The 19,266-nt window shown below is 37.5% G+C and overlaps 2 protein-coding genes across 2 annotated transcripts in view; one reads left to right on the forward strand and one right to left on the reverse strand.

The window, feature by feature from the left end:
* The window catches only part of RALGPS1 (Ral GEF with PH domain and SH3 binding motif 1), a 64,957-nt gene that overhangs the window by 31,960 nt on the left and 13,731 nt on the right, over nt 1–19,266 (reverse strand).
* Nucleotides 156–18,749, forward strand: ANGPTL2 (angiopoietin-like 2). The gene is made up of 5 exons (XM_009998807.1): nt 156–243; nt 8,862–9,718; nt 17,603–17,796; nt 18,023–18,293; nt 18,417–18,749. The coding sequence occupies exons 2-5, from the start codon at nt 8,911–8,913 to the stop codon at nt 18,614–18,616; spliced, it is 1,473 nt and encodes a 490-aa protein (XP_009997109.1). The 5' UTR covers nt 156–243; nt 8,862–8,910; the 3' UTR covers nt 18,617–18,749.

A 19,266-nucleotide genomic window follows, 5' to 3' on the forward strand; every position in this document is an offset into this window, starting at 1 on the left:
GGGACTGCCGGGCCGGGCCTCCGCGGCAGCCCAGCTGTGAGAAACCTTAGAGGAGAAAGCCGGAGAGAAGGGGAAAGCGGAATCGTGCAGACCCCGAGCCCGCTCCGCGTCCAGCGCGGCACACAAAGCGGCTCAGCCCGGACAGCGCCGGCTCGGCGGGATGTCACAGCCCCTGGGGACGGGCACTCCTGGAAACCTGTGATGAAAGCACGCTGAGGAAGAGGAGAGAAGCTCAGGACCAGGGTAAGGATGGATGGCACTGGGACTGCGTGTGGGATATGGCACGGGGAGGGTCTTGTCACAGGTAGGACCGCGCCAGCTGCAGAGCAGCGAGCCGGCTTGGCCTTTAAAAACTACATAAATGAAATTAAAATATAGCTGTAAAGATAGCCGAGACGTTTCATGATACCAGACAATAAAAATCTACCTTGCCATTATTTTCAAGAATTTAAAAAAAAAAAAAAATCTTAATTCTGCATATAACTTTGGGCTTCATGCTTCCCTGAGCACGCTGAAGCAGCATATGCCTTTTAACAGACTTTCTAGGATGCACTCATTTCTGTAACTTTTCAGAATACTACCTGTATTAAAAACTATGAAATCTGCATTCAGGCTTTCTTACACTTACGTCTGATCAAGGAGATACAATAAAATGTCCTGTATAATAGATATCTATATATAATAGATATTATATATATCTATATATAATAGATATATAAGTATTTGAAAGATGTTGCAAAAAAATCTTTTAGAAAAGAACCTAGCATGTATTAGTACCTTTGTGTAAGCAATTAAATATTTACTGTATGATGTAACTAATATTTTTCATGGGCAAAACGAGTCACATTTATTAAAATGTGAATCTGTTTAAGGGCTATTATGTACAATGTGCATGCACACATATGAACACACACAGTATGAGCACTTTTTACTAGTGACTGGATTAGGTGAAAATAAGGTGAGGCCACTGTTAAGGGAAGTAACAACAAAAGCAGTGCTCTCTCTTTCAATAATTACATTCCACATCTATGACAGAATTTTGGTAAAGCACAAAGAACAATCCACAAACAACATGACTAAAATTCTTGGTAATCCAGAAACAAAATTTGTACTTCTTGTAACCAAAAAGGCTGTATTTTGCCAAAACTTGAAAATAGTTACATGGCAACAAAAGATACATAATCTTTTGAAGTTTCTTGCAGCACTTGACATTATTTCAAAACAAAAGCTCTTCAGAGCTAATTCAGACACTCTCTGAAGTGCTGTTTTAGTTATCTGTTCCCCTAATGAAAAAAAGTATTTCCTTCAAAAAAACAAAAATGAACTAGTGCTTGAACCAAAATGTCACCAGAATTTTAAGTGGACAGAAAAGTACAGAATGCATTATAATAAAAGCACCTACAGCAATCAGTTGGTTTTTGACTTACAATGGAATCAAGTGGCAAAAACATCATTCATCATGTAAGTCTGGAGTTAAAATTTTCAACGTAGCTTTACATCATGTTTTCATAACTGAAACTATGTGCTGTAATGTGTCAACTCTTTCCTATCCCTTATTATATTTACTTTAAAACATCAAACAAAACATTAAAGCTTTTCCTAATACATGTGGCATGCACACTACTGTGCTCTATTTTCACTGTGAATTGGCTGTTTCCTTTTACAAAACTGAAAAAGTGTTCATTTTTTTCACAGCCGTATTCTTCATCTAAAAAATCAAACTACATGAGTTAATTCTAAAAGAAACCCCTCTCCTTAGAAAAGAACAAACATTAATAAATCACACAAAAGATGAAGACTACCTGAAAAATTGCATGGATGGATGAATATAATTCCATATAAAAGAAGCAGTAAAAACAGAGCATGAGCTCTGAGAAAAGGGGCAGGGAATAAGAAAGCAGCTTCAGAAAATTCATGCTTATCTATCTTATCACAATGGTGTTGTGAAATCCAGATCATATTACTGGCCTGGTTCCTGGAACATGCCAACTTACTGTAAGACCACAAACACTGACTGTCAAAGGACTCTGCAGAAGGAAAACTGATGTTTGTAAACATTAACCAAAAAACTGAAACCAAGCCCTCTGATCTTTTTATAGTAGGATTTTACATTTTCGATACCCTTGCACCATTTACTTTTACAAGCCAATTAAAATATTTAACTGCATTAATCTAAAACCCCCTTTTGATATCAGAGACAAAAGCATTAAAGAAACTGAAGATTTATTGCCAGTTTTCAATGTTTCTTCTTTAGAATGAACAATTACCAAACTATGTGTGAATTCACAATCAAATAAAATAGTTTATCTTTCAAGAAATAATGCTGTAATAGCTGACACTGTGACTTTTGTGAACATGCCTTCATTTATGCATCTAAATGCTTGAGGAATCTGCACAAAAGGTTCCACAGCATGTCAAGTATGTGGTAAAAGCCAGCCCATCAGATGACTTCCAGCCTCATTGTATTTATGACCAGCTCACCAGCACTGATTAACCAGCAGAATTGAGTTTTGTAGCAGAGCAGTTTAGCGCGGCAAAGGGAACATCTGCATGGAGGGTCTCACTGCTACTTTGTTCTTCTTAGTCAAAACAATCCACAGGGAAATGACAGAAAGTATCGGTGTTGTGCAAGAAGTGCCTATCTCATCCTTCCTATATGTGTGTTTTTTCATTTATCTGGGCACTTCTGAAAAGTTCTGAAATATCAGTTGTGTTATGGTGCATTCAATCCTGGCAGGTTAGACCTGCACACAACATTAACCATTCAGCCTCTGTACTACAAGCCTTTGAGTCAGAGCAATTTACAAGGATGGGAAGAAATTATGCGTGTTGGACCCTGCCTATGCATTCTTTAATGAAAAGAAAGTCACCTATTACCAAAAAAAGGAGACAAAACCATATACGGAAAAGAATGAAATAACAGAAAGAACACACCCTCCTCCTCACCCCCAAATTCCAGAATTAACTTTCTAAAGGATGTAATACTCTGGGAGCCTTTCAAGGGAGGCTGACTGAAAATGACAAAATAGGAGCAGTCTGTTGTAAAAACAACAGTTGTTATCCCAAAGATAAAATTACTTAAATGGTGAATCCGGTTTTGACAGCTTACTGAGCACTTCTACTTAAGAAATCACAGAGGAAACCTCTCCTTCACCTTCTTTATAATTATCAGAACTGAAGCCCAATAAACTATAATCTCCTCCTCAATTCCTGAGCTGCGACATAGAAGCCACTAAAAATCTATTTTAACTCTTTGAAGTGAGAATTGCTGCTATCTTTCATCATGTATCAGGTTGATGTACTAGCTCCTAAAACCAAATTGCTAGTGTTTTTTCTTAATTACATTATCTGCAATAAATTCAGCTACTGAAGTCCCCAGAAATCCTCATGTGTAATATCCTAGGTTTAGCACAGAAAATTACCTTCTCTGCAAGCCAGTCTTCAAGAGTAGACACAGTGCCACAAATCTCTTGTACAAAAGCTGCATTTATATGGCAACACACTTTCATAGATACAGTTCTCTGGCTTAATAACAGTTTATATAGAAAAACAAAAGCAGCAGCAGGAAGCAATTCCACTGCTTTCACCTACTGGGTTCTTTTATGTTTCTAGTCTGTCAGAGGAACCTGTACCAATGCTATTTAAATTAAAAAAACAAAACCCAAACATACTCTGGTATGAAATCTAGGCAATTTTCCACATTTGTTTTAGTTACCGTTTCCCAAAGATCATTATTTTACTTTTGTATTTCTTCAAAATGCTATAGTGGTAGTCACGTCTTCCTTAAATGTCAAAACATTTCTTCCCTGAACTGAGGTGTAATCCTAAGTAAACCGTAACAACATTCAGTGCTCAGCCACCACCCCATGCTCTTCTGTGGTGTCAGCTCTTTTTTTTTTTTCAGAGTGCTGAAGAGTGCAGGTGTAAAAAGGACAGTATAAACTCCCAGAGACAAGAAACCAATATCTCAATGGTTCAAAGACTCAACAATGCAAAACCACTTTAGATGTAGATGCAACAGTGCTGACAACATATACTCAGGCCTTCAAAAACAACATTCTTTCCAGAGGAATTTTACAAACAACTTTAATGCAACAAAAAACAGCCATGGCACTGAAAGGCTACTGGTAGCATTTTCAAATAAGCTTAATGACACTTTTATTATGTTACTGCAAGTCATACTTATGTGATGGAAACATACCTTTTTTCTCTTTGTACACAAAAATGCCAAGGATAGGTAAAGTATTCCATAAAACCTGAAAAAGACAGTTAACCGGTCTCTTTTTTAAAAATTAGGTCCTCTGAAGCACAGCATCAGAACCAATATATATATATTTTTCTGTATATCTTGGAATATATAATAATGAAATGTGTATTTTGTTATAAGCAGCTTAAAAAAAAAAGGCACTAGCCATGAGACTGCTACCTTCAATGCTTTCTTATAAGGTAAGCTAATTTTAAAAAGAAGTGAACATTTGCTAAACAGCAATGTTTTGCACATAAAAATATTGATACCTTTATCATTTTAGGATCATGACAGTGATTAAGCCATAGAATGTAAAATACCTGTATAATTTTAGATGGTAAAATATTCAAATCTTTTTGAAATACCACATATAAATGTAAAGATATTCATAATAATCAGAAGGTAATATATTTTGAGTTACAAACTCCCTTATAAGCATAACAGAGTACAGAACAGAAAAATATTCCAAGGCAAAGCCACTGAAAGCTTTTATTTACTTTTTCCCTTTAAGAGACAGGAAAAAAACAATTAAATGCTGAAACATGTGATATCCTCTCTTTTTTCACCAGATCATGAGAACGTCCTCAGTTGGGCAAACAATGAATGAGCAAACAAACCAACTTACTATTACCTACTTCCTACAGTTATATACACAGATAGGCCAGCATCTGGACTACAAACTGAAATTTTAACCAAAGCACTTATGCTGGCTCTAGAAGCATGAAAATTATTATTATTATAACCCACACAATGCTGCCAAGTCTTCACACAGATGTAGTTATACTGGCAAAAGACAAGCAAAAAAAAAAATAGTGTCACGCCCGAGTAAAGTAATTTATACTGCCAAGTAGGGTAAACATACACAAAATTGGTTCTAGGTGCATCCATGAGAAGTGCTTTTATCAGTGCACAAACCTCGAACAGCCAGAATCTAGAAATTAAATTAAACTTCCATAGTTTTTTTAAGCAGAAGTTCTATTTGATTTTCATTAAAATCACGCATCTTTCCTTTTAAACATGCTTCTTTCACTTCTCTCATTTTTTGTTTGTATACTTGCTTGTTGTAGTTTTGTCAATGTGCATGATGATAAAAAGACAGACATGCCATATTTCCAGTAACTAAGAAATTTTACACCAAACCTGCAAGCATATTTTTAAATAATGTAATCTTGTGCAATGGAGAGGTTTAAAAGTCTACAGCTCTGTAAGTTGAATTTTGCAGTGGTGACAGATATGGCCCCAGTGGTTCCCTCCCAGTTCACTGCAGTAGAGCTACTGGGAGAGGGAGAGAAGAAGAGGGGGTCTGAGCCAGAGAAACAGGAAGAATGATCAGCAAGCAACAGCACTAGTTAAGTAGAGTACAAGCAATTCCTTGGCAAAAGTGCAGAAGAAGAAAACTGAAATCTAGTGTGCTAGACATCAAATAAGGACCTTCCTCTCCCCTGGGAAGGAATTCTCATGGTCTAAGAACCTGATGTACTCCTACTCAAAAGGCTGAGAAAAAGATACTAAAAATAATTAAATTATTCCTTAAAATTGGCCCTCTGCCTTCCCTCCCCAATTTCTCCACCAAGATTTTTCTTTTTACCCTAAAAGATTAATCAAGAGTTGTTGAAACAAGCATGTTGGTTATGAACTTCATTTGAATTCAACTGCAGAAGAGAAGAAATGCCATTTCTTTCATAGCCCATCACAACATGCAACAAATAGCCCTCATTCTGAACACCTGTTTTTTTTATCTGATCAAATACAGACAATAAAAGACTTAAGAGATCACTTCATAAACAGACTGCAAGAAGGACATCCGAAGACAGTGGGGTTCTTGTTTCTATTGGTACAGGAGCCTTCCCTTCCCAATACACTTTTCCTTTCAATGTTTTTTCTTATAGGAAGTAAACCTTAGAAAAGGTGACATGCAGGCAAGACGATGAGCAAGAAGCACTTCAGCACGGTCTTATCATGCTGATGTCATTCATTGATGGCTGCCCTTCTGTGATCAGACACTGGGACAGGCTTCCTAGAGGTGGTTAATGCCCCAAGTCTGTCAGCATTTAAGTGGCATATGGACAATGCCCTTAATTCCATGCTCTAACTTGGTCAGCCCTGATTAGGTCACAGTTGGACTAGATGATTGTAGTTCCCTTGCAACCAAAACAGCCTGTTCCATTATATTTTGAAAGATGTTTGAATTGATATGTTAAGATGAGGCTGATAAACTCTGTTCCATTTTTTTCTTAAGCACTTCTTAAAAACAATGTGAGAAAAATCAAACTGTTGTATGTTGCTCTGCATTTCTTCAGCCTGGAAAAGAATGTGCACCCCAAATCTTGGGCTCAATTAAGGACATGAGATGCTGTAACAAAGACAGAAATGAACTCTGAAAAAAGTTAGTTTCTTTTCAGTGGACACAATAATTACAGTTTTTGAGAGGAAAACACTGTATTAATTCAAACAAAAATAAAACCCCTTTTACACCTATATGCAAGATAAATTTGCAAAAACAGTCCATCTGTGCAGAAATATGAGGCCTGGAAAACTGCCACGGTTTCCAAGTGTGACCTGCTGTGCAAATGCTGATTATGCAAGTTAAAGCTGTTCCCTGTTTTCCAGAATTGCAAATAACATTCCTTTACTTACAGAAACCATGTTAAACTCTGAACACTTATCTGACAGATTTTCAAGATTCTTGACAGATGTTGTAAAGCACAATTCCTTTCTGTTTGCAAACTGAAAACGAGTTTATTCCAATTAAGTAACTGAAGCAAAAATGTACCTCCAAAAACTTTAAAAAACATCAATTCCTGGTTACTTTTGTTGAAGCACGTACAGAAGCATTTACAGAAACTTCTATGATTTATTTCAAAACAACAGAAAAATGTAAGTGACTGACAACTATATCTCTTCTCAGTATGAATAATTATTTAAGCATGCATATGCATAATTACCTTGAACCTCAAAAAATGTCTTAGAAGTCAGCAGCTGCATAGAAAGACAGAACTATTCAGACTGGATGGGACCTCACCTTTGTCTCACAAAGAAAGGCAAATTTCAACATTAGATCAGGTTCATATTGTGAAGATGCTTTTTTTCTAAAATCCAAAGTGAATTTTCCTGTGGCAATTTGTATCCACTGACCATTACACTTTCACTGTGCACTTCCAAGAATAATCCCATCTTCTCTGCAAAGACCCCATTAAGCAGCTGATGATAGCAGGAAGATGTCTCCTTCACCTTCTCTTTCTGGAGGCCAAACAAACCTAACTCTGCTGCTGCTCATGCATCACATCTGCCAGCCTCTAGCTCTCCATGTTGGTAGTGCTCAGCTGGACGCATTCCAACTTACTTAAAACATTTAATTGTACTAAAGATGACTATGCAGTAAGGTGATAGTTATTTAAACACTGAATGGTTATTCCATGTGCAATGTTTTACAAGCACAGAAAAATATTATGGTAACACCATCTTGGTTTTAAAAAGTATCAGGTAGGCCTCATACACTAAAAAACCTCCATATTGTATTTTTTCTCGTCACATTATTTAAGAAAACCAGGCTATATACCTATTAAAATTCAACAAGAAAAGCTGTTAGAAATGCACAATACCAAAGTGCTGTTCAAGCAGCTGGTAAGAGAGAAACTTGTGTCAAGGGCCTTCCTGGCAGCAGTGACAACACTAAGCTCATGTTTCCAAGACAACTGTGGCCTGCAAAGCTCTGGTATTATTTTTTAAAGAGATGGTGATGGCCTCAAATTTCCACCTTGAATATGAACCTGCTATGACGATTCAGTGTAATTTCACCAGAAGTGTGCTGTTGCACTATGCGTCTAAACACTACTAGTTAATTTTCAAAGTTGAGGGTCATTCTGTCCACCATGCACACATGCTTACCCTTCTGAGGAGACATGGCAGTGAAATGACCAGACTGAGTGTAAAGACAATGTCTTCAGTGAGTCACCATAAATAGTTTAGATGTGTATCTACTAGTCTGGAAAAACAACAGAATTTACTGCCTATGACACTCGGGCAGTAGAATTTTTAATTATAATTATTAAGGACTAATGTAGAGTAAGTTTTTTCCTTTTTTTTGTTTAAATATAAGGTTCAATACTGCTCACTGAAGTGAAATTGTTACAATTCATCTAAGATGTATGTCCTGTAATATACATGCAGTTATAAAAAACTACAGTTGTGCTATTCAATATTTTTAGAACTTCTAAGAGCACATATTAACTTACATTTTGTTTACATTTAGAGGTTATATTTGTAACTGTAAGAAATGAAAATGTCATTCATATTTAAATGAAAACACCAAACTTGGAAACTTTAGTGGCACTTGCCTGGAATAAAGGACTCTTAAATCCTGGTATTTATTTCTTAATTTCTTGTGGTTCTTGGCAGGCTTTTGATAAACTAGCAACTAGAAACTACAGCTCTGGCCATAGAATGATACAGCTATGCCCAGTGATGTGCCCTTTAGCCAACCTAAGCTCATGCTAGACAAGAAAAGACATACTAATCACTATTAAATATTTTCTGCATTTTTTAACAGATTATCCATTGTAAGTCTGCATTGATTTCCTATTTGTTACTTACTGTTATATTTATTTTAAAACAGATTTTTAAAAGTTCTTTCCAGAAGAATACTTGACCAGAACTAGAGGATCATGATGACAACAAGATTCCTCTGCCTACTGCTAATAGCTGTTACAGGAGCTACTGCAAGCAAGACACAGGAATTTGAAGCCAATGACGAGGAAACAGAACAAGAATTCATCTACATGAACAGATATAGGCGTTCCAGTGACAGCCAGGATAAATGCACTTACACCTTTATTGTACCTCAACAGCGAGTGACAGGTGCCATTTGTGTTAATTCTAAGGAGCCTGAAGTCCTACTTGAAAACAGGGTAAATAAACAAGAATTACAGTTACTTAACAATGAACTTCTTAAACAAAAGAGACAAATAGAAACTCTGCAGCAACTGGTAGAGGTGGATGGTGGGATTGTTAATGAGGTTAAACTCTTAAGAAAAGAGAGCAGAAATATGAATTCTCGTGTCACACAACTCTATATGCAGCTACTACATGAAATTATCCGAAAACGTGACAATGCCTTAGAACTTTCTCAGCTTGAGAACAAGATTTTGAACCAAACTGCAGATATGTTGCAGCTTGCAAACAAATACAAGGACTTAGAGCACAAATACCAACATTTGATGTCAATTGCCAATAATCAGTCAATAATAATTGCCCAACTTGAAGAACACTGTCAAAGAATGCCACCCATAAAACCACTGCCACAAACTCCACAGCCACCAAACAAAGTGTACCAGCCTCCTACTTACAATCGTATTATTAACCAGATCTCTACTAATGAAATTCAGAGTGACCAGAACTTAAAGGTTCTGCCACCTACCTTACCAACCATGCCTGCGGTTACTAGTATTCCAACTTCAACTGATAAACCATCTGGTAAGTAATATTATTTATACCCATACATTAGTTTATACTAATATGCAGAGAGCAACATTTTAATTTTTAATTATAGTATCCAACATGCAGACATTATTTAATTAGCAAAATAAATGCAAATTATTTTGAACTAATTGAGATTTCTTAGATCTGATGTCTGTGGTATCTACCTTGCATAATTTTATATTTAAATGTTGTAGTACAAACACAGAAAGAAAGCAAAAAAAATAATTCTGAATGTCTAACAGATTCACATCCTAGCCCCACAGAGTTTGCTCATGTTACTTTGCCAAGACAAATACACCATTTATATGAGATGTATGAGTTAAAGGAGCTGCAGAAATATCTTAATAATCAACAGTCAATCATGTATATTTTCTTTACTTGTGCCCAAGACCAAACTGCTATAAATCATGGCAACCTGAAGCGTTTTACACTTTTTGTGTAAGCATTTATGAAGGTTTTGCAAGTCTGTTGATCTAGCATGTGATAATTTTTGGTGCTTTTGTAACTCAAAAAGGAATATGTATTTACTCTGTACCCCATGCAGAGCACTCGGGCTCTAAGACAGCAGCAAAGGGAACCAAGTGGTGGAACTGTAAGAGATATTAGACTGTTACTGAGGACTGTGTAAAGAGTTCTGCCATAAGCAAGTTAGAAACATCTTAAATCACATTACAGATCATTTGATCTACATGATAAAGAAAACAAGGGACCCACAGACATCTGAAACTTACACTTGAAAGAGAATAAGGCACATGAACTGCACTCAGACTGTATTTCAAGGCCATCTGCAACATATTCCATATGAAATAATCAAATAAAAATTAGGAGAAAATTAGGTCTATTGCAATTTCTTAGGAACAATACGTTACAGGATGGCCTCTTTAATAATTACATATTGACTCTGATCTCAAAGTACAGTCAAGCTTAGTACAGTATTTCCCTATCTTTGGGCAAGTGTAATATTTTTAAAGTGTTCTTTTAAGACCTTTCTCCTCCCTGGTACACTCTTCTGAAAACTCATTAATTGGTTCACACCCCCCTTGTACTTTTAAGTACCGAAACTGGAGCTGAGGCTTCACCATTGCACAGCAGAATAAAAGTAACCCCAAGTGCACTGTACTTCTGTTAATCTACCCAGTTACAGCATTTTTGTTTTTGCAAAGTCAAGCACTGACTCATGACCAACCTGCAACATTGCAGAATGCCTAAATCTTTGTCTGAAGAAGTGCTACTTATCCAGCTATTTTTCATGTTCATCTCCAGAGATCCCTTCCAAAGTCCGTGACCATAAGATAAGATTTGATAACTGCTACTTTTCCCTTATCTACATAATTTATCAGAAAAAGAAGTTTAATGTTTCTTCTGCACAAATCTATTCTAATATTATTCCTCTCCTTATTTTCTCATTTGCAGCAGTTTGATTTGTTCAAGCAACTTTCCAACAACTGAAGCTAAGCTATTTAACCTTTCATTTCCAGGGTACCCTCCTCCCCTCTCCCCACCTTTCTTTTTAGGCAAGGAAGGAACACTTTAATACCTTTTCCTCATCCTCGAGAACATTCCTCACTCACAATGCACATCTCAAACAAAATCCCTCCCCACAGTGAATGCTGTAAATGATGCTTCAGCCAGGTGTCTGGAATGAACTAGGAAAAACCCACAAAGCCACACACCTCCCAACCCCCATAACTCACAATCTACAAGCCACATACCCCATAAAACTCACTGCTCACAACTGCCCAGCCACTGGGCTTTTGTCAAAGCACCTCAGTGTAGTAATCATCATAGACAACCTGTGCAATGAAAACTGAAACAAAAATGGAAGAAAAATATTAAATGCCTTCTCAATTTAATCTGTTGATAGCTGTCCTTCCTCTCAAAGGCAAATATTGTCACTTGACTAGAGACTTTCTGCAGCCTTACTATTCTCAATAGTTTTATTTTATTCTGCACATTTTGTCCACACTGTTGTTGATTTGTTAAACAAACAAAACCTACAAACAACCAGCTAGCATCTACTTTGAGCTTTCTTCATTTTTTTCAAAGCCAATGGAAGGGTCCTGATTTAGCCAGGTCAGTTTCTTACCATTTTTCCCCAGCCACGTTCTACAACAGTAAAATCCATTGCAATGTCCTCAGACTTTTTAAGAAACCTGTAAACCGTTCACTTGGACTAACTGTTTAAAGCATTTCCCTCTGCACACTCTAAATTTACTAAGTCTGTTATATTCAAATTCATTTTCTCTGCTTTACTTTTCACTTTCCTTTCTTGAGAACTGTGGCCTGCATGACTGCACAATGGAGATGAGAACAATCAGGAGGATGGAACACTCTCCTATGAGGAAAGGCTGAAAGTTGGGGTTGTTCAGCCTGGAGAAGAGAAGGCTCTGGGGAGACATCACTGCAGCCTTTCAGTCCTTAAAGGGGGCCTATAAGAAGGGTGGGGACAGACTTTTTAATAGGGCCTGCAGTGACAGGACAGGGGGTGATGGTTTCAAACTAAAAGAGGGCAAATTCAGAATAGACAGAAGGAAGACTTTTTTTATGCTGAAGGTGGCGAAACACTGGCACGGGTCTCCAGGTGGTAGAAGCTCCATCCCTAGAAACTCTCAAGGTCAGGTTGGACGGGGCTCTGAGCAACCTGATCTGGCTGAAGATGCCCCTGCTGACTGCAGGGGGCTTGGAGGAGATGGCCTTTAAAGGTCCCTTCCAACCCAAAGCATCTGATGATTCTATGATAATCCTAGCCACTCCCCTCCTTTTTTGTTTTCATTACACATTAACAAAAAAAATTAGACAATATTTTATTTCAACTTAATTGTTCAAGTTAAGGTCAAGAAATGGAATACTGTTAGAGACATTTTTTAAGAAACCAAACAGAATTAGTGAAAGACAGAAGTAGAAGACAGAAATTAAGGAGCTGCAAGACAAAAAGACAGAGTTGAGAACAGTAATCATGTGGTTAGGGTTAGCAAAATTACAGACACAATTAAAAAAACTTATTTGACATTCTTCAACTTGGCACAGATGGGTGCAAGTCCAAAGCAATATAATAAATCTCATACAATCAGATATGAAAATATAATCTGGTCTTTATGTAACATAAACGTGTGGTCTCTTCATTATACAGCTGTGCCTCTATCCTATGCATCCACTACTAAGGGGAGTATTTTTGTACTTCTTCCAACCCAAACCATTATACAACGATAGTTTTGATAAAATCACTTCTAGGGAGTCAAGCAGAACTTTGAGGAGTGCACCTCTGTAATCTGAACAGTGTCCATCCGCTATCACAAACACGTTTAACTATCTATATGAAAGTCAGGATGCTGTCACGTTTTCAAGGAAAGATAAGATGATCCTTGCTTGTAATGCAAGCTAATACTTCAGAAGGAGGGTTTACATTTTATTATTATAAAAACACTAATTACCAGACAGAGCTAATAAAAGAACTGTCCTTCTATCCCCAGCAGCAGCACATATGCTATAGAGGAAGTTTACATAATTGCTGCCCAATTTTTTTTCAAAAGAAGGGCAATATGGGTTAATGCTGGACAACCAATAATATAACTGGCCCAATCACATTTACCTCAGTCAAAAACCAGGAATCTGAATTGGTGAGGCTAATAATGGCTACAGAAATAACTTCAACAAACTCTGAGAGTTCTACACAAATCACTTTATAAGTTCTCAACATCTTTCTACATGTGTATTTTTGAAGCAACCTACATCATAAGTTACTGTAATTTAAAATTTTCAGAGCAGCGACCCTTTAGGTGATGGCTTTTTACAGTACTAGGATACTGGACCCTGATGCCTACACTCAGAGGAAGGTGCTTCAGAACAGAACACTATTGTCCCTATGATCTAAAACAAGACAGCCATTTAGGAGTATTTCTTTGGCACATCTGAAGTGTGTCTCCCCACCTGCTCTTATGGATTCACTGTGTAGTGTGATTTAAAATTTACAACCAAGTGTTTTCTCCATATTCACAAAGATAAGCCAAAACAGCTAGCCAATAACAAAAACCACTGTGCCAGATTTGAGAGGCAAAGCATAGATCAGCACCTTGTTAAAAAAGTATTACACATATTTGAAGCATTAGATATTTAAACGGAGACACAGTCTGTTGTTTCTAAGAGAAAAGCTGGTGACATTGGGAATGAATCATAAAACCCTGATGTAAATTAAAGAACCTCAGTCTCCTAGTAAGAAGAAATAGAAAGCATGCATTGTAAAATGTCAACATCATAATTGGATATAAAGTAATTTTAGAAATACACACTTTATAATAGACTAATTAATATCTCTGCAAGGTATTGGTATTGATTCTGCACAGAAGTGTTTTCAATTTTATCCATAAATAATTTACTTCAAAAATTTATTTGTGGATTTTTGTTTCCCACTCATAACCAAAAGAGTAAGATGGGTAAGTTTGTCTGCAAAAGACTGAACATGTACTGATCATGAACATGTTGATCAAGTATGAGTTTGGTGATCAGGTAGTGAGGTGGATCAGGAACTGGTTGAAAGGAAGGAGTCAGAGAGTTGTAGTCAATGGGGAAGAATCTGGTTGGAGGTGTGTGACTAGTGGAGTCCCTCAGGGGTCGGTACTGGGACCGGTGTTGTTCAACATCTTCATCAACGACCTGGATGAGGGTATAGAATGTACCCTCAGCAAGTTTGCTGATGACACTAAGCTGGGAGGAGTGGCTGACACACCAGAAGGCTGTGCTGCCATTCAGAGAGACTTAGGCTGGAGAGTTGGGCAGGGAGAAACATGATGAAATTCAACAAGGGGAAGTGTAGAGTTTTGCATCTGGGGAAGAATAACACCATGTCCCAGTACAGGTTGGGGCTGAACTGCTGGAGAGTAGTGTAGGTGAAAGAGACCTGGGGGTCCTGGTAGACAGGAGGATGACCATGAGCCAGCAATGTGCCCTTGTGGCCAAGAAGGCCAATGGCATCCTGGGGTGCATTAGAAAGGGTGTGGATAGTAGGTCAAGAGAGGTTCTCCTCCCCCTCTATTCTGCATTGGTGAGGCCACATCTGGAGTATTGTGTCCAGTTCTGGGCCCCTCGGTTCAAGAAGGACAGGGAACTGCTTGAAAGAGTCCAGCGCAGAGCTACAAAGATGATGAAGGGAGTGGAACATCTCCCTTATGAAGAAAGGCTTAGGGAGCTGGGTCTCTTTAGCTTGGAGAAAAGGAGACTGAGGGGTGACCTCATCAATGTTTACAAATATGTAAGGGGTGAGTGTCAGGGGGACGGAGTTAGGCTTTTCTCAGTGATGACCAGTGATAGGACAAGGGGTAATGGGTGTAAATTGGAGCATAGGAGGTTCAAGGTGAATATCCGAAAAAATTTTTTTACTGTAAGAGTGACAGAGCCCTGGGACAGGCTGCCCAGGGAGGTTGTGGAGTCTCCCTCACTGGAGACATTCAAAACCCGCCTGGATGCGTTCCTGTGTGATGTACTCTAGGTGACCCTGCTCTGGCAGGGGGGTTGGACTAGATGATCTTTCGAGGTCCCTTCCAGCCCCTAAGATTCTATGATTCTATGATTAACAATGAAATTCTACAGAAAAACATTTAAAAAATAAATAAATCAGTAAATAGCCACTAAGTCACCTCATATCCATACCAGAGACTGTTCAAAATAATTACGATTGTATGTTACCCCGTTCTACAAAGCAACATAAGAATTCCAGGTAAGATTCTTATAGTCCTACTGAAGAACACTGCTCCTTAGACTTGACTGAAGAAGCTCAAAGCCCAACAGGAGACTTCAAGATGAAACAGATTTGCTGTGACAGCAACAACTCCTTTCCCCAAGTTATTATTACACAGAGGTTTGGGGTGGGACATAGGGCAATAACACACCAAAGCCCAACAATTCTGCATTCGTTAATGCTTAACAACTACAAGCTTCAATATGCCAATGCAAAAAGCAGATGTGTTTTATCTGCAATGGGTTTTAGTTTATAACATCAAGAAGTTTAGCCCACAGGGTCAGTAATTCAAGTAGCTCTGAAACAATTCATGGCAGTGTAGAGTTCCACATACAACAGGACAAATGCTATTATGTGAAGCACTGCTACATTTTATGCATGGAACAGAGTTACATTAATAGCTTCTCTCACACTGAAGTGTTGGTAGAAGAGGTTTTAAGTTTGTTTCTGACCCCAAAAAATAAATAAATAAATAAATCACCTGTCATGGAAAAGTAGTACCAGACTCTGCTTTGAAGAATTTATAGTAGTTTATCTTCATCTTAAAGCACTTACAGGGAAAAGAATCATAAAGTAGAGCACTGTTGCCAAGTTGTCTAGAAAGAAACTGCAAATACTGTATCATATACTACTATACATTTATTTTTATGAAGACAAGATCAATGATCTGTGGTTGATGATTTTAGGAGTTCCTTCAATAATTACTTAGAATCTACATGTTCTTTGTTTTTCGTAAGTGCCACTACAGACACATTGTGATAAAACAAAAAAGAGCAATTTAAATTAACAGCATTCATTACATTTGTGTTCTTCCACCTCTCATAATAAGCCATGCACCTGTGTCACAGAATACTGCATCTGCATTGCCAGAAATCTAAACAGTTAGCCACAACAAAAATAGAGAGAGGGTGCAGAAGCAGCACCCTAGGTACAGTCGGTAAATATGACAAAGTAAACAAGAACAACACAGTGTAGCCACAAACCAAAAATTTGGATTGCCTCCTGGTACACTGACTTTTATAAACTAGTGTAAAAGGCAAAAAAAAAAACCCATAACCTCCTGAGACACTGAGGTTGCTTCTATAAAACGAATGTATTAGTAACTTGTTTACTGAGTACAAGGATTGCCCCAGCATCACCAGTGTTAGTCAGTGATTTATGAAAAAGGGTAAATGAAATAATTACTCTTGATAGCAACATATGCTTCAGTAAGACTCCTCATGGGAATATGTGACAAACCTTCCACCTGCTCTGTGTATGTGTGCAAATCAGTCACGGGTCTTTAATCCTAAGGATTCTTGTTGACTTCTCTCTTCTACTTGGGCAACATGAGGGCAGCAGTAAAGCAGCTGGGGGAGTTAATCTGTAGATACCAACATAGACTCCCGACTGAGTTGTATCTAGGTTTCTCAGACTTGTTAAAATTAAATCTAGCTATCTTCCCACTGGAGAAAATTTATTTAAGAATCATGAATGAAAGATACTTTCAAAAAGAGTAAGATTTTTATGGATTCTATTAAACTCAAGAAAAAAAATACGTTCTACTTCTGAAAATAGGACAGCATTATCTGTAATTTCTGTGAATGCAGAGTATTTTAGAAGTTTTCTCATTCATCTATGATTTCTCTCCCTATGTAAGTGAGCACTCTGTATTACAAATCTGAATTTCTATTTTGTGTTATCATTTATTAAGGTGACAGCAGCAACACCTACATTCTTAATTTATATAACTGGTTCCATTGTTAATCCCTGTGCTAATGGCATTTTTGGGGATCTAAAAAGGTGAATTTCTCAAAGACAGAAACAAAGTTGAACTTATCAATTTGTTTTTCTAAAGGAAACTATTAATACTTAACGATGTGGTCATAGTACAACCAAAATATTAAGTGCAGTTGCCTTAAATACTTTTTTTTTTTAAAAATCTACCTTTATCAGTAATTCATTGTGAAATATCCAGAAATAAAGTTACAAGAGATTAATCTGTTTGAAAACACTTAGTGGATGCTGTACCTTTAATGAAGAAAAAAACCCACACACTACTCAGCAGAAGCAAATCTACTGTAAAAAGCTACCTGATTCAAATATTGCCCTTCATTAAAGATATATTTAATTGCATTTTGATGCAGAGTCCTTCTGTTTTGACACAGGACCCTGGAGAGACTGTCTACAAGCACTAGAAGATGGCCACGATACAAGCTCCATCTACCTTGTGAAACCAGAAAACACAAACCGGCTCATGCAGGTCTGGTGTGATCAGCGGCACGACCCTGGCGGCTGGACAGTCATCCAGAGGCGGCTGGATGGGTCTGTCAACTTCTTCAGGAACTGGGAGACATACAAGGTTAGGACAAGTGAGCAGTTTAATGTTTTCTACCCTCTAAAAATTATTAGTAAAGTTAAAGGATGATCTGGCCAAGAACACACTTCAAAAGGAACTTGTGTGTTTACCCTTCCAGAAGAGGAAGTATCTAGAAAATAAGCTCCTGTGGTTTTCTACCTCAGAACACACTCAAATTTACCACTAAACAATGCACAGTATTAACATGTTTCTCCTACTTCATTTACAGCAAGGATTTGGTAATATTGATGGAGAATACTGGCTTGGATTAGAAAATATCTATTGGTTAACAAATCAAGGCAACTACAAGCTGCTTATAACAATGGAGGATTGGTCAGGAAGAAAAGTATTTGCTGAGTACGCCAGCTTCAGACTGGAGCCAGAGAGTGAACACTACAAGTTGAGACTGGGGCGCTACAATGGCAACGCGGGAGATTCCTTCACTTGGCACAATGGCAAACAGTTCACCACGCTGGACAGGGACCATGATGTGTACACAGGTACGAGCCCTTGCCACCGCCTTGCCTTTTTTTACCCTTCCCTCCCAAAAAATTATTTTGTGCTTTGCTTGCTGTCAGATTTTTCATTTGCTCCTATGACTGAATCAGAGCTTCCTCTTGCAGGCAATTGTGCCCACTACCAGAAGGGAGGATGGTGGTACAACGCATGTGCCCACTCAAATCTCAACGGTGTCTGGTACCGTGGAGGACACTACCGCAGCCGCTACCAGGACGGTGTTTACTGGGCTGAGTTCCGGGGGGGATCATATTCACTAAAGAAAGTTGTGATGATGATAAGACCAAACCCCAACACATTCCACTGAAATATTGCTTCCTCAGATTGGTTTCTTGTTCTAACAAAAAAAATAACATAAAGCTATGATGTTATTACCTGGAAATTATCTTCTAAAAAATCAGGAATGTAAGATATTGTACATTTATCACTAAAATGTAAGGGCTTGTATATTGTATTTTCAAGAATCATTCCAGGAAAATTAAGGAACTGAAATGACACAACATCTAGAACACCTCTTGGTACTTAAAGTAGTTCTGTTAAGCCCCCTAGAACTGGCAGTTTATATGGACTGTAGATAAACTTTCTGATTTTTATTCCCTGTAAATTAAGTTTGGATGGTAAAAACACTGCCACAACATTTAAATATTTTTGTATGTTATATTATGTATAAATATTCTCAAATACAGGAAATATTACAAACTGTACAGCAAGAGTTTTATTATTATTATTATTATTATTATGAGCAATTATTTGACACAGGAAATCATATCCTTTGAACTGTGTAGCTGGTATATGTACATTAGTGTGATTATTCTAATTTAATCTTTGTTAACTGCCATTAATAAAGTTAGTATTACATAATTGACTTTGAGAGCAGATACTGAAACCATTAAATGATAAATCTAATCTTTCCCCTTCACTTTGAGCATTTTAATAATGTGCTCCAATAAATCAGAA

The sequence above is a fragment of the Chaetura pelagica genome, unplaced genomic scaffold, assembly GCF_000747805.2.
Source record: "Chaetura pelagica isolate M959 unplaced genomic scaffold, ChaPel_1.0 scaffold405, whole genome shotgun sequence".
Classification (NCBI taxonomy): Eukaryota; Metazoa; Chordata; class Aves; order Apodiformes; family Apodidae; genus Chaetura; species Chaetura pelagica.

Coding starts and splice junctions, on each gene's coding strand:
- ANGPTL2 (XM_009998807.1), top strand. CDS start 8,911: ATGATGACAACAAGATTCCTCTGCCTACTGCTAATAGCTGTTACAGGA. Junction 17,797..18,022: donor GGAACTGGGAGACATACAAG/GTTAGGACAAGT, acceptor CTTCATTTACAG/CAAGGATTTGGTAATATTGA. Junction 18,294..18,416: donor GGACCATGATGTGTACACAG/GTACGAGCCCTT, acceptor TTCCTCTTGCAG/GCAATTGTGCCCACTACCAG.